Here is a 16,732-nt window from a genome sequence, read left to right on the forward strand (position 1 = left end):
AACATTAAAATATACCACGGTATGTAAATACGTCCTCTAGGGCACAATTACACCTTTTGCAAGCATGCTTCATCATGATCTTTCTTTAAAATAGAACATACCTGGGCCCGTTTACTGCATTTTGAACAGTTGTCAAACCTGTCAACTTGCCTCGCATTTTGCACATCTGGTTCGATCCGAAAATTATCAAGTGTATTCTTGGTATTGATTCACAACCAAAACATCTCCCAAATCTCTGTGTGGGCAGGTTGGCGCACAAATATTAAGTACTCAGATTCCATACAAACAACAATCCGAGATAAACACATTTACAGTCCGACAGTCCTAAAACTGCATTCTGTATTTACATCACAACATACATTTGTTCACTGTTATCAATTTGCCCCATTTTGGGAATTATCTTACCCCATATAAAATATAGCTGAACGTGCATGCTGAAAATGACATGTCAAATCTGCAAATGAGCATGGGAGTAACATGTAGTGTAATACTCAACAAATATGACTGGTAAAAGCAATAGAGGAAAGATGGAAGCTCACTACCACTGAGCAAGGTACTTACACATACTTGCTTCACTAAATCTGCAGCTGCATAAGCTGAAGACATGTACATGTACTCCAAGAACAATAATGTAATGTAGAGCTTAAAAGACAGACCATGGCATTCAGTTGCACTTCAAATCTAACTAATATGACTGATCTTTAGACAATACTAGGAACATACAACTGTAATTACTGAAGAACTCAACTGTAAGGGTGATGTTAAAATCACTTCCTATTAATCATTCAATAATTCCACACAAAATATCTGCGTCCATATCTGACTTGGAATCATATAAACTTCATATAAAAAAGTATCCTATTTAACCAGACTTCACCCAACAGTAGTTTTGCACTAGTCTGTCCAACTTGTTTTGTATTTTAGAGGTACATAACTTTTGGATTATTCAGTTACCAAACAAGGGAGAATGCATGCGCTAGTGTATTGGGCTGGTGAAAACAATGGGACTGTATTCACTACTTAGTCAGTCAGTCTAGCAATGTTATTTGTTGCTATGAAAGCCATAAGGCCGAATGCAATCAGTCGTCTAACCTAAGCAATCAGAGGTGTAAAATGGTTGCCGCAATGAATATACTATTTTTCATCCTTTTACCCCCCAATTTGAAATTCCCAATAATGCTCACACTACTATTGACTTAATGAGTAAAAATGTACATAAGTATGTAATGACTTCAAGATGATCCAGCTGTCAATGTCTTCAAACTGGGGGGAAAAAAATCGAAAATATCTGGTAGGCCACGAAATAAAGATTTTGTCCAAAATGAACATCACCAGCTCCACCTGTCAAAGGTCATACAGCTTAATAACAGTATGGGACAAAGAACAAAGTAGCCAGTTGTCATAGCTTTGCATTTTTCTATTTAATCAATAGAAATAACTACTTAATATAAAATATTGATTAAACCAAAATGGTTTGACTTTACAATACACGTATTTAGTGTGAAGACATTACAACTTTACAGGCATGACTTCCACTCCTGTAGAAAATTGTGAATCTGTCTCTTCTAGTAAATGTTTATTCACTTTTTTAGCATCTGTACTCAATAAAGCTTGTGTAACAAACAAAACAGTAACACAGATTGATAAAGCAATAGTGTAGAGCAGGGCTACTCAACTCCAGGTAATATGGGCAGCAGAGTTTGCAGGCATTTTCTCCAACCATACATTAAATCAACTGATTTTCCTCATGAGTTTACTTCCTGAACCAAGGAGGTTAAATGAGTGAAATCAGGTGGTGTAGTGCACGATTGAAGCAAATGTCTGCAGACACTGCAGCCTGTACGACCTGGAGTTAAACAGCACGGGTAGTGTCATACAAACTGTCTCAAGAAAGGGTACCATTATCTTCAGCAGTAGTTAACAACTCATCAGCATGTTAAACAGGTTACAGTTTTTAAGAAAAAATTTCATTCCCCCAAAAGGACGATAAACACCAGTGCAAGTGATCTGCCGAGTGGAATACTCCTTTTCTCAATAAATATAAGACATGGTGTTAGTGTGAACAAAACATGGTTTTGATTTTTTTTTTTTTTTTTTTAAAGAATACTAATTAAAAAAAACTGGTTTATGGAGAGCCCCCCATAGCACATCCTATGCAAGAAATGCTTAGTGCAGCAAAAAAAGGCACGATATTACAAAAGGAAATATATTTTTGTCAATGACACAATGACAACAGTCAAAAACAACTGCTTGACTAAACTAATAACATCAATTTCCCAAAATTCCTATGAATTCATAGATAATTACCTAAGATCTGATGATGAACAGTTTAAAATAAGCACTGAGCAATCTTTGGACATCCCAAGGGCTGTTTAAAATAAATACTTTGTGCAACTATAAGAGCACTATGCCTGACAAGTTCCTTCTGTCTTTGCCAGGAAAACCGTCCTGGACTTCTTAAAGGCCTTTAAGTTTCCCTTTGGAACAGTTCAACAGTCCGCTTTAATTTTGTCAAGAGAGTTGTCGATTTTTGTCAGCGTCTTTTTGATGCGTAATGCAGTCAGTCTGGCGGATGGATTCTGGTACCAACACTCTTTCATAAGTTTGGCAATCGATGTTAGAGTCTGTAAAGAGAAGACAAAAATAAAAATCTATTTGCATGCAATTAATTATAAAGACAGTTTCAAGTAATGAAACATCATCCAGCATGCCTGTTATTAAGAAGAGTTTAGAGGCTATGCCTATTTTACTTTACAATGGCATTAGGCTACCTGTGGCTTTAAAAAACTTAAGGTAGATAGGATTTCATTACCCCTCCACCTCCCTTCCACCTCTCCACCCCACTTTGCAGAATTCCAATAGAATTCCAACAATTTGTTTAATTGTAATTAAAGCCAAAGAAGTATAGAAAATTGAAAAAAGTTTGTACTTTGGTTTGTTATTCAATAATTGCACATACATTAATTGAATTGTTCCCTACCCAAAGTTTTTTTTTTTTTTAAACCACAGGTGGCCTAATACTTTTGGCCTGTACTATAACTCACCTATTTTTAGTGAAACATTACACTTTTAAGCTCCAAAGACCCAGGAGAACCACCAATTCAGCCATAATGTTATTTCTTGGCTGAATTTTAAGAAAGCATTTGGGTATAATGTGGCTTAAGCAAAAAGCCATGAATAATATTACTGAGTCTCATAAACCATCTTTGTTTTCACTGACAGCACAGTCAATCGCAGTATAACATGGTTTGCTAGCTAACCCTTGTGACTGAACAATATAAATAACCACTTTTTTTAAATGTCATAAGAATAATCGGCATCATGCGGTGTACCTACAATCTTCTTTGTTTAATCATACCGGATGCGGTAGTAAACAAGGCGTCAGAGGCCTTGTAAAACGCTTCCATGAAAAAACATCCTTACTGATTGGGTGTTTAGACAGCCAATCAGCAGTAAGGTCGTACAGCTTCTATATGATCAAGCAATGTGTTTTTTCAGTCACATGGAAGCTGCAAGACATGATACCTAGCTAGTGTCACATACAATCATTTACAATCACTGTAGATAGCAAGCTCATTAATGTTACACGCAAACTAGCTAGAAATTCAGTTAAGATAAAACATAGAAATGTGCATATAGATTCTGATTGCATCCCTGACAGAGTGCCCCATAAATCAATAAACCATTTAAATGTTTAAGTGTAGAAACTTAGTGGACCCCCTTCAGGCCCCCACACAGTAACCATGGTGTCCACTCAAGAAAGATTAATATTTTTGTTAAATATTGCAAAATAAAAATATTGTTCTGAAACTAAGAAAAGTAAAAATAGCTTCAAATAATTTATTGTAAAACCAAAACAAAGCCGCAACCAAAACTTGAGAAAAACATACATTTCAAGACCAATGTATGAAGGCTTACTGGACTTACAGGGTCTGAGAACCATCTGTTAGGGATATTGGGCCTCTGCTGGTCAACACACACCACCTTCCTCATGTCCTCAAAGCTGGGGTCACTGGGCACCATGTCATGGAAGGGGGGCTTGTAGTCCTCCACAATTCCTACAAAATTGGGGGAACAGAAAAGTGCTTTGCAGAAACTGCCAAGATCATTCCTACTGAACATCTGTCACTTAAACAGCAAGCAGTTATTCTGTCAGATGCAATCTGTCCCAATTTTAAATGTAACAATTGCGAAAGAACATTTACCATGTTTCAAAGCATATACTGATCCAACTGTAAAGGCAAAACGCTTTTTTTATTCTATTCAAAAAAATCTAAATTTAGCAGTTATTCAGCTTGGTGGTGCTACCATTACTATGACGCGCCAAAAAAGTAAATCACCAATCAAGTGACAACTGTACGAAGGAATCTGGTATGGTACAAAGACACAATGTAAGAGCGCAAAAATAGTATAACTATAATAATTTAAAGGAAATGCTGCCTAATTAATGAAGAACACTGGCATTTCTGCAGCCCTGCTCTCCATTAAACCTACAGTACAGCTTCAGCTATGACTGTCTGCCCGGCAACAGCTATTAATAGCCATATAACCATGTCACACTCAGTGGAGAAACCAATGTCCACGGAAGATAAATTGCAACATTCTTAAAGTACTCCACTCTATAGTGTATTAACTGGAGCTGGCTCAGAAAATAATTTGTAATGTACTACATTTAATCGTCTAAGGACAGGAAAGCACTCAACTGACCCAACTGTTGAATACAAAGACTGCTGTGTCAAGTAGCTTTGACCTCATATTAGATCTTAACTGGAGAGGAAATACTTACAATTGAACGTTGCTATCTGATCAGAGACAGAATCACGAAACTAGGTCTGTATGTACAGACGAGACCTCCGATAAGAAAGCGAATGCTTGGAGGCCTTCTGTCCCTACTTGGTACAGTTTTTTACTGTGTTAATGAAGGTGTTGCTTCCTATTCATCCTGAACCCTCACCCTTATTCTTACAGTGCTAATGATATTCACTTTATTTACTTTATGTGCAGCCGTGGACCTGAAGTCACCTTCGATAACAGCAGAAGGACAGCTAATTTTAAAAAAACAGCACGCTAAACACATCCCCAAATAGACAGAAAAGCAGAGTGGTGACTCAGTGAGGACAGCGTGCCCGTTGTCTGCCCTGACCATTGCTAACGGTCCTCCTGGCGATCTCCCACAGCACCAGCCCGAAGGCCCAGATGTCCACCCTCTTGTAGGACTCAAAGCAGTCCATCTGGATAGAGTCGTCCAGAACCTCGGGAGCCATGTAGCGCTTGGTGCCCACTTTTGGGTTGTTCCCCACGTCCAACTCGTTGGTGTCTTGAAAATGCATCACAGCCAGCCCTGGGGTAAAACAGGAAACTTTGTGAATGATGAAATACTAAATAATTAAGAGAACCCTTGGCCATGACAGGATGCCAAGGATAATAAACCACAGCAAATATAATCTCGTAAAATTGCTACCAAATCTTTTATCCTGAATAATGTCATTTTAAACTTGCAAAATCATTTAACATTTGAACTGTCACCAATATTACACTTGGAATGTGACTGGCATCAAGAATTAGAGTTGAACAGTTGTCCTTTTGAACCAATGTCCTTTAACGCAAAACAGTTTGGAAAGATTCACTAAAAATGTTACATGGAATGGAGTTCACTGAAAATGACCAGGGACTAAATTTAGCAAACTCCTTTTTCCATCCACGTTCCGGAGATGAACTTTTACACTGCCATCTTCTGGTCAAAATGTTCTTTTTTTAAAATTCTTAAACCCCACTGCCAGAATTGTAAAAACATGACTATTAAAATGAATATCCATAAATATAAATGCATTTAAAATTAGGAAAAATAAGCTGATGTGGTTCCATGCGTGTACACACAATAATAGTTTGCAGCTGCCCCCTCTTTAGACAGTTTAGATGCTCAGTGTGGACAAAGTGGTTCAAGTGAAGTGGTTCAGTGCACTTTTTATTAAGGTTAAATTTCCTTGGTGCAATCAGTTTTCCACCTCCAATCAATTCATAGCCTTTGGACCAAGCAGAAAAAGGTCCAAGCATTTCCATCTGCTGCCTCGTGAGTGCTTTTCTCTCTCTGCCTTCCATGTCAATAAAGACCACATGACTACTTTCAATTACCAACCTACCTGTCCTTAACAATCTTACACAGACACAACGAACAAGCTATTCCGATTCAGTGTGCCAGATAAAATTACAGCAAAGCGGGGTTATTTTGCACTGTGTGTGTAACCTTGATGCAATTTTCAGTTAATTTTCCATAATTTACCAGATTGTTGTTACTGCTTGACAGAAACGAGTAGATGCAGTCTTTGCCTCCTCTCTAATGCCCATGCCTTTAATGCAGCATCATGAAAATGTGAAAGCTCCCACTTCTGGCAGTCACAGAATCACTGCAGATCTGTTTTGAATTTTACACAGTCACACAATACTATGCAAGTCGATTTTCCATGATACAAGTTAAATGGGAAGGACTATCGCTCATTTTATCCAATAAAACAAGGGAGGGAGGTGGGTGGGGGGCATGCAAGTTGTGCTAGTAGCTCTTGTGACTTGGTGGTGTGTGTTGTAGCATTTATAATTTTTGTTCAGAGTAGTTTTAATAGCACCACGTTTGCAAATCGGTCCTTTCCACTAGAGTGGTCGACCGGGTGCATTTGGATGAGCAGGGCACTGGGAGCATCTCAACAGCGTAGATGGAATGTTGTATGTTTGCTAAGATATCGTAATTTCCTATTGGTTGGTATGGTGGGTGCATGGTGGGGAAATAACACCTGCTGCCTGCCATGTGCACATTTTTTTTTGAATTGGCAAGTAAAGTTAGCTAGCCTACCAACCACAGTGGTGGGTAGCTTTCAAGACTGTTTCATATAGCTCAACAGTGAAAACAACGACGTCGACAGCTTAACTACGTACACCATGTAAAAAACCTCCACCCATATGCACAATATCAAATAATTCAGTATTAAGTGTGTCCACCCTCTGCCTTTACTACAGCCTTCATTCTTTTCAGGAGACTTGCTCTGAGTTTTTCAAAGAGATCTGAAGGGATATTTTTCTCGGGTGGCCAGTCCATTGTTCTGAGGACACCAGCAGCTTGATCTTCTTAGCGGTGTGCTCGGGTCATTATCTTGCTGTAGAATGAATCTCCTCCCAATTAAACATTGTTGTAGGCAATTGTGATAGTGGGCATGGTTCCGAGGGTCTTTCACTGCTTGGGCGGCTTACATACTACCTTCTCTTACTTCCAAAAATCTGAAATTTAGACTTATCGGTCCATAAAAACTTACTCCACATCTCAGGTGGAGATTCTCTCGTGTTTGTTTCCTTTTCTCAGTAGTGGCCTTTTGACAGCTACACACAGCATTGAGTCTTCCCACGGTGGAAAGATGGACAGAAACACCTGTGGTTTTGTTTAAATCCGAAGCAAGAGTAAAGTTTGATTTTTTCCCATATTTCAAAGATAAAATCTTTAAGTAATGTCTTTGTGATGTTGATCTACCAGTTCTTAAATGATTGTTATGAGTCCATGTATCTCTGTATCTTGCAATAGTCTTTTGAACTCCAGTTCTGGAAACTCCGGTTTTTCATGCATTGTCCTTTGACTATCACGTTCCTTATGCAGTTGAGTTATCTTATTTGTAATCTTGTCAGAAATATCTGCTTTAGTCATTTTAGATGCACATGAAAAAGAAATGTGCAAGGCAGCAAAGGGGTGTTTGCATAGTTGTTTGTTTGAGTCACTTCGAAGGCAAAGGGTTCTAACATAACGTCACTGACACTTTTGGTAACTTGTTTGGAGGACACACCTGTAAATTGTTTGTAAATTGGAAAGATGCACGACAAACTTGTACTAGGGTGCACAAAAAGAGTGGACAAATAATGATAGGTTTCACGTAGTGGTGAAGGCTTTGCAGTAATTTTCTGTTAAATATAAGTTTCTTGCATCATTGTCAGACATTGGAAAAAAAATACAGAATGAAAAAAGGGTAGTCTCTGAGTTTGTACAGTACTGCATGCAACGTTTCCTCTTCATACAGCAAGGCCAAAAGTTTACATACACCTAGGCTAAAGACATTCAAACTCAATTTTTCATAACTCCATACATTTCATGTTACCATACATTTCCTGTGTTAAGTCAATTAGGGTATCTACTTTATTTCCATAAGAGGCAATTTCAAAATAATTGCTAAGAGACAGAATTATTTCAGCTTTTATGTACTATATCAGATTTTCAGTGGGTCAAACGTTTACATACACTTTGTTAGTACTTGGTGGCAGTGCCTTTTAAGTGCTTATCTTGAATCAAACGCTTGGGGTAGCCTTCCACAAGCTTCTCACAATACTTTGCAGGAATTTTTGCCCATTCCTCCTGACAGAAATGGTGTAAGTCAGTCAGGTTGGTGGGTCTCCTTGCTCAGACACGCTTTTTCTGTTCAGTCCACAAATTTTCAGGGTGTTGCTTCAGTATTTCTAGATCAGCGTTTTTCAACCCTGGTCCTGGGGACCCACTGCCCTGCATGTTTTAGATGTTTCCCTGCTCCAACACACCTGATTCAAAGGAATGGGCCGCCATCGAGCTGATAATGACCCATTCATTTGAATCAGGTGTGTTGGAGCAGGGAAATAGTTCGTTTAGCCCTGGGAGTTCATATGTGCCTCTTTCCTGAACGATGCAGAGCCTGTGTGGTCCCAAGATTTTTCTATTTGCATACAATTGTTTGTACAGACGCTCGTGGTACCTTCAGTTGTTTGGAAATTTCTCCTAAGGAGGAACCAGGCTTTTAGAGGTTGAGATATTGGCTGTGTTGCTTGGATTTTTCCATGATATCAAGGACAAAAAGGCAGTGGCTCTAAAGGTAGGCCCTTCAATACAGCCACTGGTGCCAATTAACTCCCAATTAAATCCTAATTATGACAACTGGAATCTTCCAGACTGATTAAAGAGTATATGTAAACTTTTGACCCACTGGAATTCTGATATAGTGAATTAATAAATCTGATGTGAACAAAGTAGATGCCCTAATTGACTTGCCAAAAGAAATGTATGGTAACAAGAAATGTGCGGAGTTGTGAAAAACTGAATTTGAATATCTTTAGCCTAGGTGCATGTAAACTTTTGGCCTCAACTGTATTCAGTAGTATCACTGTAAACTTTAGCACTCACAGCCATGACATGAAAGAACATGCAAGGGTAGCAAGTAATTTTACAGGTTACAGATTACAGAAATGGCCTCGCCGTGGCCCTGACAGCGGTTAGCGGAACTTTTGCCTCGAGGCCGTTTACTCACCCAAGTCGGCGATGCAGCACTGGACGTTCTTGTTGACCAGGATGTTCTTGCTCTTGAGGTCTCTGTGGGCGATGGCGGGCTTCCCCTGCGTGCCGAAGATCTCCACGTGGAGGTGGGCCAGGCCGCTGGCGATGGACAGCGCCATCCGCAGGCAGCCGGCCGCGTCCACGGTGCTCTGCTGCAGGTAGTCGTACAGGGAGCCCATCTCGTGGAAGTGCGTGATCAGCCACAGCTGCGTGCTGGAGTTCCGCGACGTCATGTCCGACGCGATGAAGCCTGCTCAAGCCAGTGCAAACACGTCAGGTCAGAGCTCCACCACGAAACGCTGCAGGGTGCTCCAGTTACAGAGACACTTTTAAATCCAGGCTCATGCTGGGAAGACAGCTCGCTTTTTATTTGTTTATTCCACATATCAGTATCTTTGTTTAAAAACTCATTAAAAATAAACACTTGTGAAGCTAGGCTGGCTTCTGTGTTTAACATCTCTAATGGTTACTTTATCTGTGACTGGCAGTCCATCATAATGCATTTGCATATCACTGCAAATGCATCTACTTGGGTAGGAACATGATTCAATGATTAGTGGAAAATAAATGATCTGAAAACAAATGGCCTGCGATTTGATTGACATAATCAAGCCATGTCAATGACCGTTACAAAGCTGATTTACAGATACAGACTTTCATCTGTCAAGATAATCTTAGCAGTTATAACAATTATTATCTGTTTGGTTTGACTAATACACACATTCTTGAAAAAGTCATAGTAAGACATGCCATTTGTTTATTCTCTAGTGCAGGGTTTTCAACCCCGGGTATGCTGGTCTTTGCTCAAACCTTTACTGCAATTCCTCAAGCATCAAGAGTTGTTTTTAATTAGAGACTTTTAACATCTAATGAGGGAACTCTCTCAATGACACATCAGAAAGATATTCATGTTAAAAAGAATGTAATATTCCATATTAATTTAAGGAGATTGGGACATTTGAAAACTAAAGCTTTCACTTTTCTGTTGCTCTCACATGCTGTGGTGAGTGATTGATATTGAAGAGGAAATGAAAAATGAAGAGCTGAAGGACAAAACAAACAATCATGAGCCAAATCAACACTGTGTTAAAGTATGCTTAAAGGTGCAGTGTGTAGAATTTAGTGACATCTAGCGGAACGGACTTAGCAGAAATGGAATATAATATTTATAAGCATGTTTTAATTAGTGTATAATCCCATAAAAATAAGAATCGTTGTGTTTTTGTTACCTTAAATTGAGCCCTTTATATCTACATAGAGAGCGGGTCCGCTTCTACGGAGGCCGCCATGTTGCACCGCCATGTTTCTACAATAGTCCAGAACGGACAAACGGTTCTAGAGAGGGACTTTCGCTTTTTTTTCCTGCGTTTTTTATTTTGGTGGGTGGCGCGAATGCACCGGTTGGATATTTCACACTGTGATGTAAGCGTTAGTAGTGTAATAGTTTTTGACGCATCATGTCTTTCTATGATTTACCATGCAAAGCAGCTAACGTTAGCAATAAACGTTACCACAATACGAAACAATTAACAATCATAATCGCTATCTTACTTGTAAGCTATGACCTATAGTTTTACAGACTAAATAACTAAATACAATGTATAAATCTATCAAGGAACCTCATCACTTTACACTTGGCTACTCGATGCTGTAGTAGACGATGACATCATTTTTGGAACTTACAGTCCACCGTAGCTTCTCCTACGTCATTGGAAAGGGAGGGGTGAGGGGAGATGAGGGGGGGGGGGGGTATTCAGTTGGTTGCAATCTGCAACGTCATGGCTAGATGCCACTAAATCCTACACACTGTACCTTTAAGGAACAGTCAGCTAATTTCAATGCAAGTTTAGCTGAAAGAAAAACCATTATGCAGGGGTACTCCAGGACCAGGGTTAAAAACCACTGCTCTAATGGTGCACACACATCAGCTAAGGACAAAAAAAAGGGCCGAACACTACCATTTCTCAAACTAATTCCCCGCGCTTAGGGGGCCGGTCTCTATCCCCCCGGACTCACCCAGTATATTTTCATGCCTAAGCAGCACCGTGTTGTAGATTTCGGTCTCTCGGAACCAGGACTTCTCATCCCGGGAGGAGAAGATCTTCACCGCCACGTTCTCGCCCTGCCACTGTCCCCTCCACACCTCCCCGTAGCGTCCTTTTCCTGTTTCGGGGGGGGGGAGAAAAGGGTGACGGGACTGACGAAGGGGCACCTGCGTTCGTGGCGCATGAGACCAAAACCACGAGCAATGGCCGAAACAGGCCGCTTTTCCAGACATGTGCTTGTTTTGCCTGGTGGACTGGTTCCCGCCCCCACACCACTGACTCAATATAGTTAAAATATTTCGGCCTCTGCTGAACGGAACTAATTGCACTGCACAAATGCAGCCTGTGATATTGCGCTGTGGGCAGGGCACTATTTTGGACTATTTCAGACAGGGACTAAGCAGAATTACAGGGGGGGTTTCCCCCCCCAGATCTCTGGCGCAAATCAGGCATGTTTTAAATGAATGCACAGAGAGGGGATTCACAATGCTCAGACCCACTTCACTATAGCATGAACTTTTATGGTGTATATGGTTTTACCACATTATATAAGGCCATATTTGAATTAATTTGTTTAGAACGTGAAGCCCCGTTCTGGTCACAAAGGGCTACAGGATGTGCTGGTTTTTGTTTTGCCTGAATAACAAATCTGTAGTCAATTAAGACCAGAGAAACCTGGTGTGGGAAGCTACTTGCTTGCTGTAACGTCCCTCGAATCGAAGAGTTAAGGTCTGAGAAACGAAAACCAGCAGAGCACACAGCCCTTCAGGACCAGGGCAGAGCCCCCCCGCCCCCCCCCCCCCCCATTTAAAAGATGGCCTTGTCCGGAGGGACAGAGGAAACGCAGTTTCCCCTACATACAGGCAGCAGGGGTGCAGTGCGACTGCTCAATTTCCGGCGCCACTGCTAGAATTTATCCTTTTTTTCTTTGTTCAGAGGCGAATGGGTTCATTGGCCTAGATAAACTTTGTTGCAACAAACAAGTAAAGCTATGGCCTATATTATCTTGCAAAACATTTCTTCCACAACACTACTATAAGCAGAAAAATAACCTTTTGTCATATTCAGGCATGAAGGTTGCGCTCGTTCACTTTTGCTTTTAAGCCAGCCTGCAATACGCAACGTATTCGATCGTTGTTGTTTGTTTCAGGGAGCCCTGTGGGAGTCTCTCGCATAGTTGTTCGCTACCCAAACTCATCCATAGGGCTTTATGATGCGTGTTGATGAGATGCCGGCACGAACATTGGTGAATCAGCTGAGGCGGGAATCAGATGTAATAAAGTTCCAAGAATCAGCTGCGTACGTGCGTGCAAAATCGAGTTGCACCGTAAACCTGAGAACCTTTGTGAAACCCATGCACCGCTGCAGCAGAAAATCCTAGGGGCAACACTGAGAACGGCACATACACTAAGGCAGATCAACACCGCGGTATACATAATGAAACATAATAAAATGAATTGAAACACTGCACATGTATACATTGATGCAATAATCAACATGTAAACGCTACACTTCAAAACCTCAGGGGTCTCACCACGACATCATGTGTCATGTATCATGTATCAGTATAACAACTGCAGCAAAATAACTTGCTTTAATTTATTACATGAAACATGACCCCTACAAACATATTTTCTAAGATTTTTAGTACTATGTTTCAAATGAAGTGTCTTTTTAGTCTTGTGAACATAACTAAAAAAACTGAAATTAAAGCAAAATAATAAATCTCAGCCCCTTGGGCAAGGGATGCGATGGGATACTGACCCACACACTCGTTGAGTGTGATCTGCCTAGCGACAGTCCTCTGTACAAGAAATGGGAGCCCAGAGCCACTTCCTGAAGTGCAAGAGTGATCCAGCAAATCCTATGAGAAAAGAAAGGAAAGACAATTAACCCACCAATCACTGAGCAAAGAAAAACAAAACAAGACCAGGTCAAAACCTAGTATATGGCTGGACCGGCCGACCAATGGTGTAACTTCATAACTCGGCCGACCAATGGTTTAACTTCAGCACTCACTCAGTCACTCAGTCACAGACATTCGCGTTTGTAGGGCTGGCCACGCTGTTGCGGTCCAGCCAAAAAGCAAGTAATTTACCAATCACAGCTCAGAGAAAAAACGACTTTTACTGGGATTCGTGGACCTGTTCCTGAATCATAACATCCATAAATAACACCATCTGTCACTCCACTGTAGTTCATCGGTCTGTCTATGCACGTATTGTGTTTCTGTGCCAGGATGATTACTAATATTCAACAAAGGATATTACCTGAAGGCTAAACTCTTGTATTGTAGATTTTAAAGGACATAGCGCTGAAGTGCTAATATTACTCTCTGCTGTATCAGTTTACTTTCTGAGAAGGACCATGTCACGGAGAACATGCAGTACCTCACCCGAGTTCACCCTGTCGATAACGAGCGCCGCGATCATTTTTAAGCATCAAACCTAGCCTGCTTCTGCACCTCCTCAGCACGTTTCTCAAGTAAGTAAGTAAAGCCGACGAACTTAGCGGCAGGCGATCTGTACACGTGTTTGTGGACAAATGAGGATGTGGGTAGGTGGCTTGGCCTTGGAGCGGCACTCGTGCTGAACAAAACCAGCTGCGTGGACCGCTTACGACACTGTGACGAATGCGCGCTACGCGTGGTGACAAAGGACGAACCAACCCACGTGGCTCACAATGTGATGCCGAGGCTACAAACCAATACACTTCTTGGAATAGTAACCGAACAGCGTGCCGAAGACACTGCCGTCAAATACAAACAATGAAATGTTTGTTCAACAGCATGCCTACTGCGGCACACAATACACCGTGTTACTGCAAGTTCTATCACTTTAGCGGATGGTGAATAAAGCAGAGTGTCTAAATGGCTTTTCATTTATATACTACCCCAGTGTTACACGTGCATCCAGGAATCACCACTGAATTTAAGTGAGTGAATAACAGAGAAACGACTGAAAATTACAATTACATACATTTCTTTATGAGGCATGTCTCACGTGTACAGTAGGCAGTTATTTCCCAGTTTGTATTTTGTTTTAACTATTGGCGGTTACAGTTTCTCTAAATCCCTCAGTCTGTGGGTAGAGCACATCTGTGACTTATTTGGTGCAGTTGCACCAAAATGCAACTGCAACAGATCCCCAAGCTTTAAAAACTCTTAAAGATTTTTTTTTTTTTTTTTTTAAAGTGCAGTCCAAAATATTTCAGAACAAACTCTGCAGGCCATCTTCTATGGTCTTTTCCGCCCCCTGTTTTTCTGAGATTTGGGCATGTATACACTAAATGCAAGTAATGGGCTGCTGCGGGTCAGCTGAAACAATAAAAAGGTGACTGAAAAAAAGCCTCCTTTCGCAACTCCCCGCGTCTCAGGTTATGTTCCAGGATTCACTCGTTCAGAGTCACGGCCCACACTGAGAGTTTGCTGGAACGTGATCCTCGGTGCGGCAGTAGATGGTCTCTTATGGTGACCGAACAGACAGTATGGTTTTATCCTGTATTAATATCCATGTGTCCTTCCATGCGTCAGGCCTTCTGTAGCTGGCATCCAAATCATATGTAAATACAGGAGCTACGACTTCATACAGTGGAAGAACCCCCGTTAAATAGGAGCCCCATGCCATTGCTGCGCCCACCATTTGTGACCAACAGCAATGTGACAAAAAATTAATCTAAAGCCTGCCCCACACTAAATAGGCCCTTTTTAAACCTTTTTCCATTTTTGGCTCCTCAACCGAGAGTTACATCCAGGCACATGTAAATATGCTGACAAAAATAGTATGAGACTGGAGGAGGAGATGAAGACAACGACCCACAAAAACCACAAAAGGCTGTATGTCTGCTGGAGCATTCCTGAGGGTGAGACAGAGACAGGGCAGCAGAGAGACAGAGACAGGCAGGCAGGCAGAGACAGAGACAGGGCAGCAGAGAGACAGAGACAGGGCAGCAGCGAGACAGAGACAGGGCAGCAGAGAGACAGAGACAGGGCAGCAGAGAGACAGAGACAGAGACAGGGCAGCAGAGAGACAGAGACAGAGACAGGGCAGCAGAGAGACAGAGACCGGGCAGCAGAGAGACAGAGACCGGGCAGCAGAGAGACAGAGACAGAGACAGGGCAGCAGAGACAGAGACAGGGCAGCAGAGACACTGTGACAGAGTGGCAGAGACAGAGACAGGGCAGCAGAGAGACAGAGTGGCAGAGACAGAGACAGGGCAGCAGAGAGACAGAGACAGGGCAGCAGAGAGACAGAGACAGAGACAGGGCAGCAGAGAGACAGAGTGGCAGAGACAGAGACAGGGCAGCAGAGAGACAGAGACAGAGACAGGGCAGCAGAGAGACAGAGACAGGGGAGCAGAGAGACAGAGACAGGGGAGCAGAGAGAGAGACAGAGACAGGGTGGCAGAGACAGAGACAGGGCAGCAGAGACACTGTGACAGAGTGGCAGAGACAGGGCAGCAGAGAGACAGAGTGGCAGAGACAGAGACAGGGCAGCAGAGAGACAGAGACAGAGACAGGGCAGCAGAGAGACAGAGTGGCAGAGACAGAGACAGGGCAGCAGGGAGACAGAGACAGAAACAGAGACAGGGCTGGGCTGGGCTGGGCTGGGTTGGGTTGGGCCTGAGGGGAGAGTCTTCATGGGATCCGGTGAAATCGGGTCATTCTGCAGACAGCAGAGCACCCTGTAGCATTGCAGAGATAAACTAAGGGGCCCTTCCCTTTCCCAAGTGCATTTTCAGCCACCGCAACCATTCTCAACAACTCTTTCTGGGGCACTGCCAAGCCCTTTTAATTATATTTGCGCAGGCATTCCGCGGCCACCCATTTAGAGCCCCTGAGTGGAGCACTGCGACGCTCTTTAAAATAGCCTGAAACCGCTCCTACATCAGCGGCCTCAGCGAACACGCCACCGAGCTCCGTATGGAAAAAAAAACGGCAAACGTTTAAACAGTTTTTCAAAAAGTAAACAGCCTCTACATTTTTTAATTAAAGTGAGCTTATGCTGACATCCCAAGTATTTACGCCGAGCAAAGTTTGCCAAAGGAAAACAAAGAAAGTTCTAAGGCTTTACGGCAGCCCTGCTCGCCCTGCAGAAATACAGAGGGATGAAAGCGGCTGTTTCGCCCAGACCTTGTGAGCTAAAGGCGTGCGCGATTAGCGCTTGCGCTCACTTTGAACTTTCTTACAGCACAATGCTTCACGCTTAAATAAAGAACAAACGCTCAGGAGAAAGCTCATGCATTAATGTGGCTAAAAACCACATTTAATTCTTACTTTTGTACCAATTCTTGCTCTCGGTTGGCTATTTATTTAACTGGAGCACTGAAAAACACGCGTACTGTAGGAAAAACCTGTTGC

General features: G+C 42.0%; 1 protein-coding gene across 5 annotated transcripts in view; it reads right to left on the bottom strand.

Moving 5' to 3' along the window:
- Positions 1-1,402: 1,402 nt before the first annotated feature.
- Positions 1,403-16,732, bottom strand: part of LOC118223491 (activin receptor type-1-like) — a 32,706-nt gene continuing 17,376 nt past the window's right edge. For all 5 annotated transcript variants that reach the window (XM_035410101.1, XM_035410104.1, XM_035410103.1 and 2 more), the window contains exons 5-10: positions 13,138-13,237; positions 11,345-11,491; positions 9,303-9,578; positions 5,144-5,341; positions 3,928-4,058; positions 1,403-2,624 (exon numbers count right to left, since the gene is read on the bottom strand). In XM_035410101.1, coding sequence (XP_035265992.1) covers positions 2,490-2,624; positions 3,928-4,058; positions 5,144-5,341; positions 9,303-9,578; positions 11,345-11,491; positions 13,138-13,237 — 987 coding nt within the window. In that variant the 3' untranslated portion in view covers positions 1,403-2,489. The remainder of the gene's footprint in view (positions 2,625-3,927; positions 4,059-5,143; positions 5,342-9,302; positions 9,579-11,344; positions 11,492-13,137; positions 13,238-16,732) is intronic.

Source organism: Anguilla anguilla, chromosome 3 (genome assembly GCF_013347855.1).
Source record: "Anguilla anguilla isolate fAngAng1 chromosome 3, fAngAng1.pri, whole genome shotgun sequence".
Classification (NCBI taxonomy): Eukaryota; Metazoa; Chordata; class Actinopteri; order Anguilliformes; family Anguillidae; genus Anguilla; species Anguilla anguilla.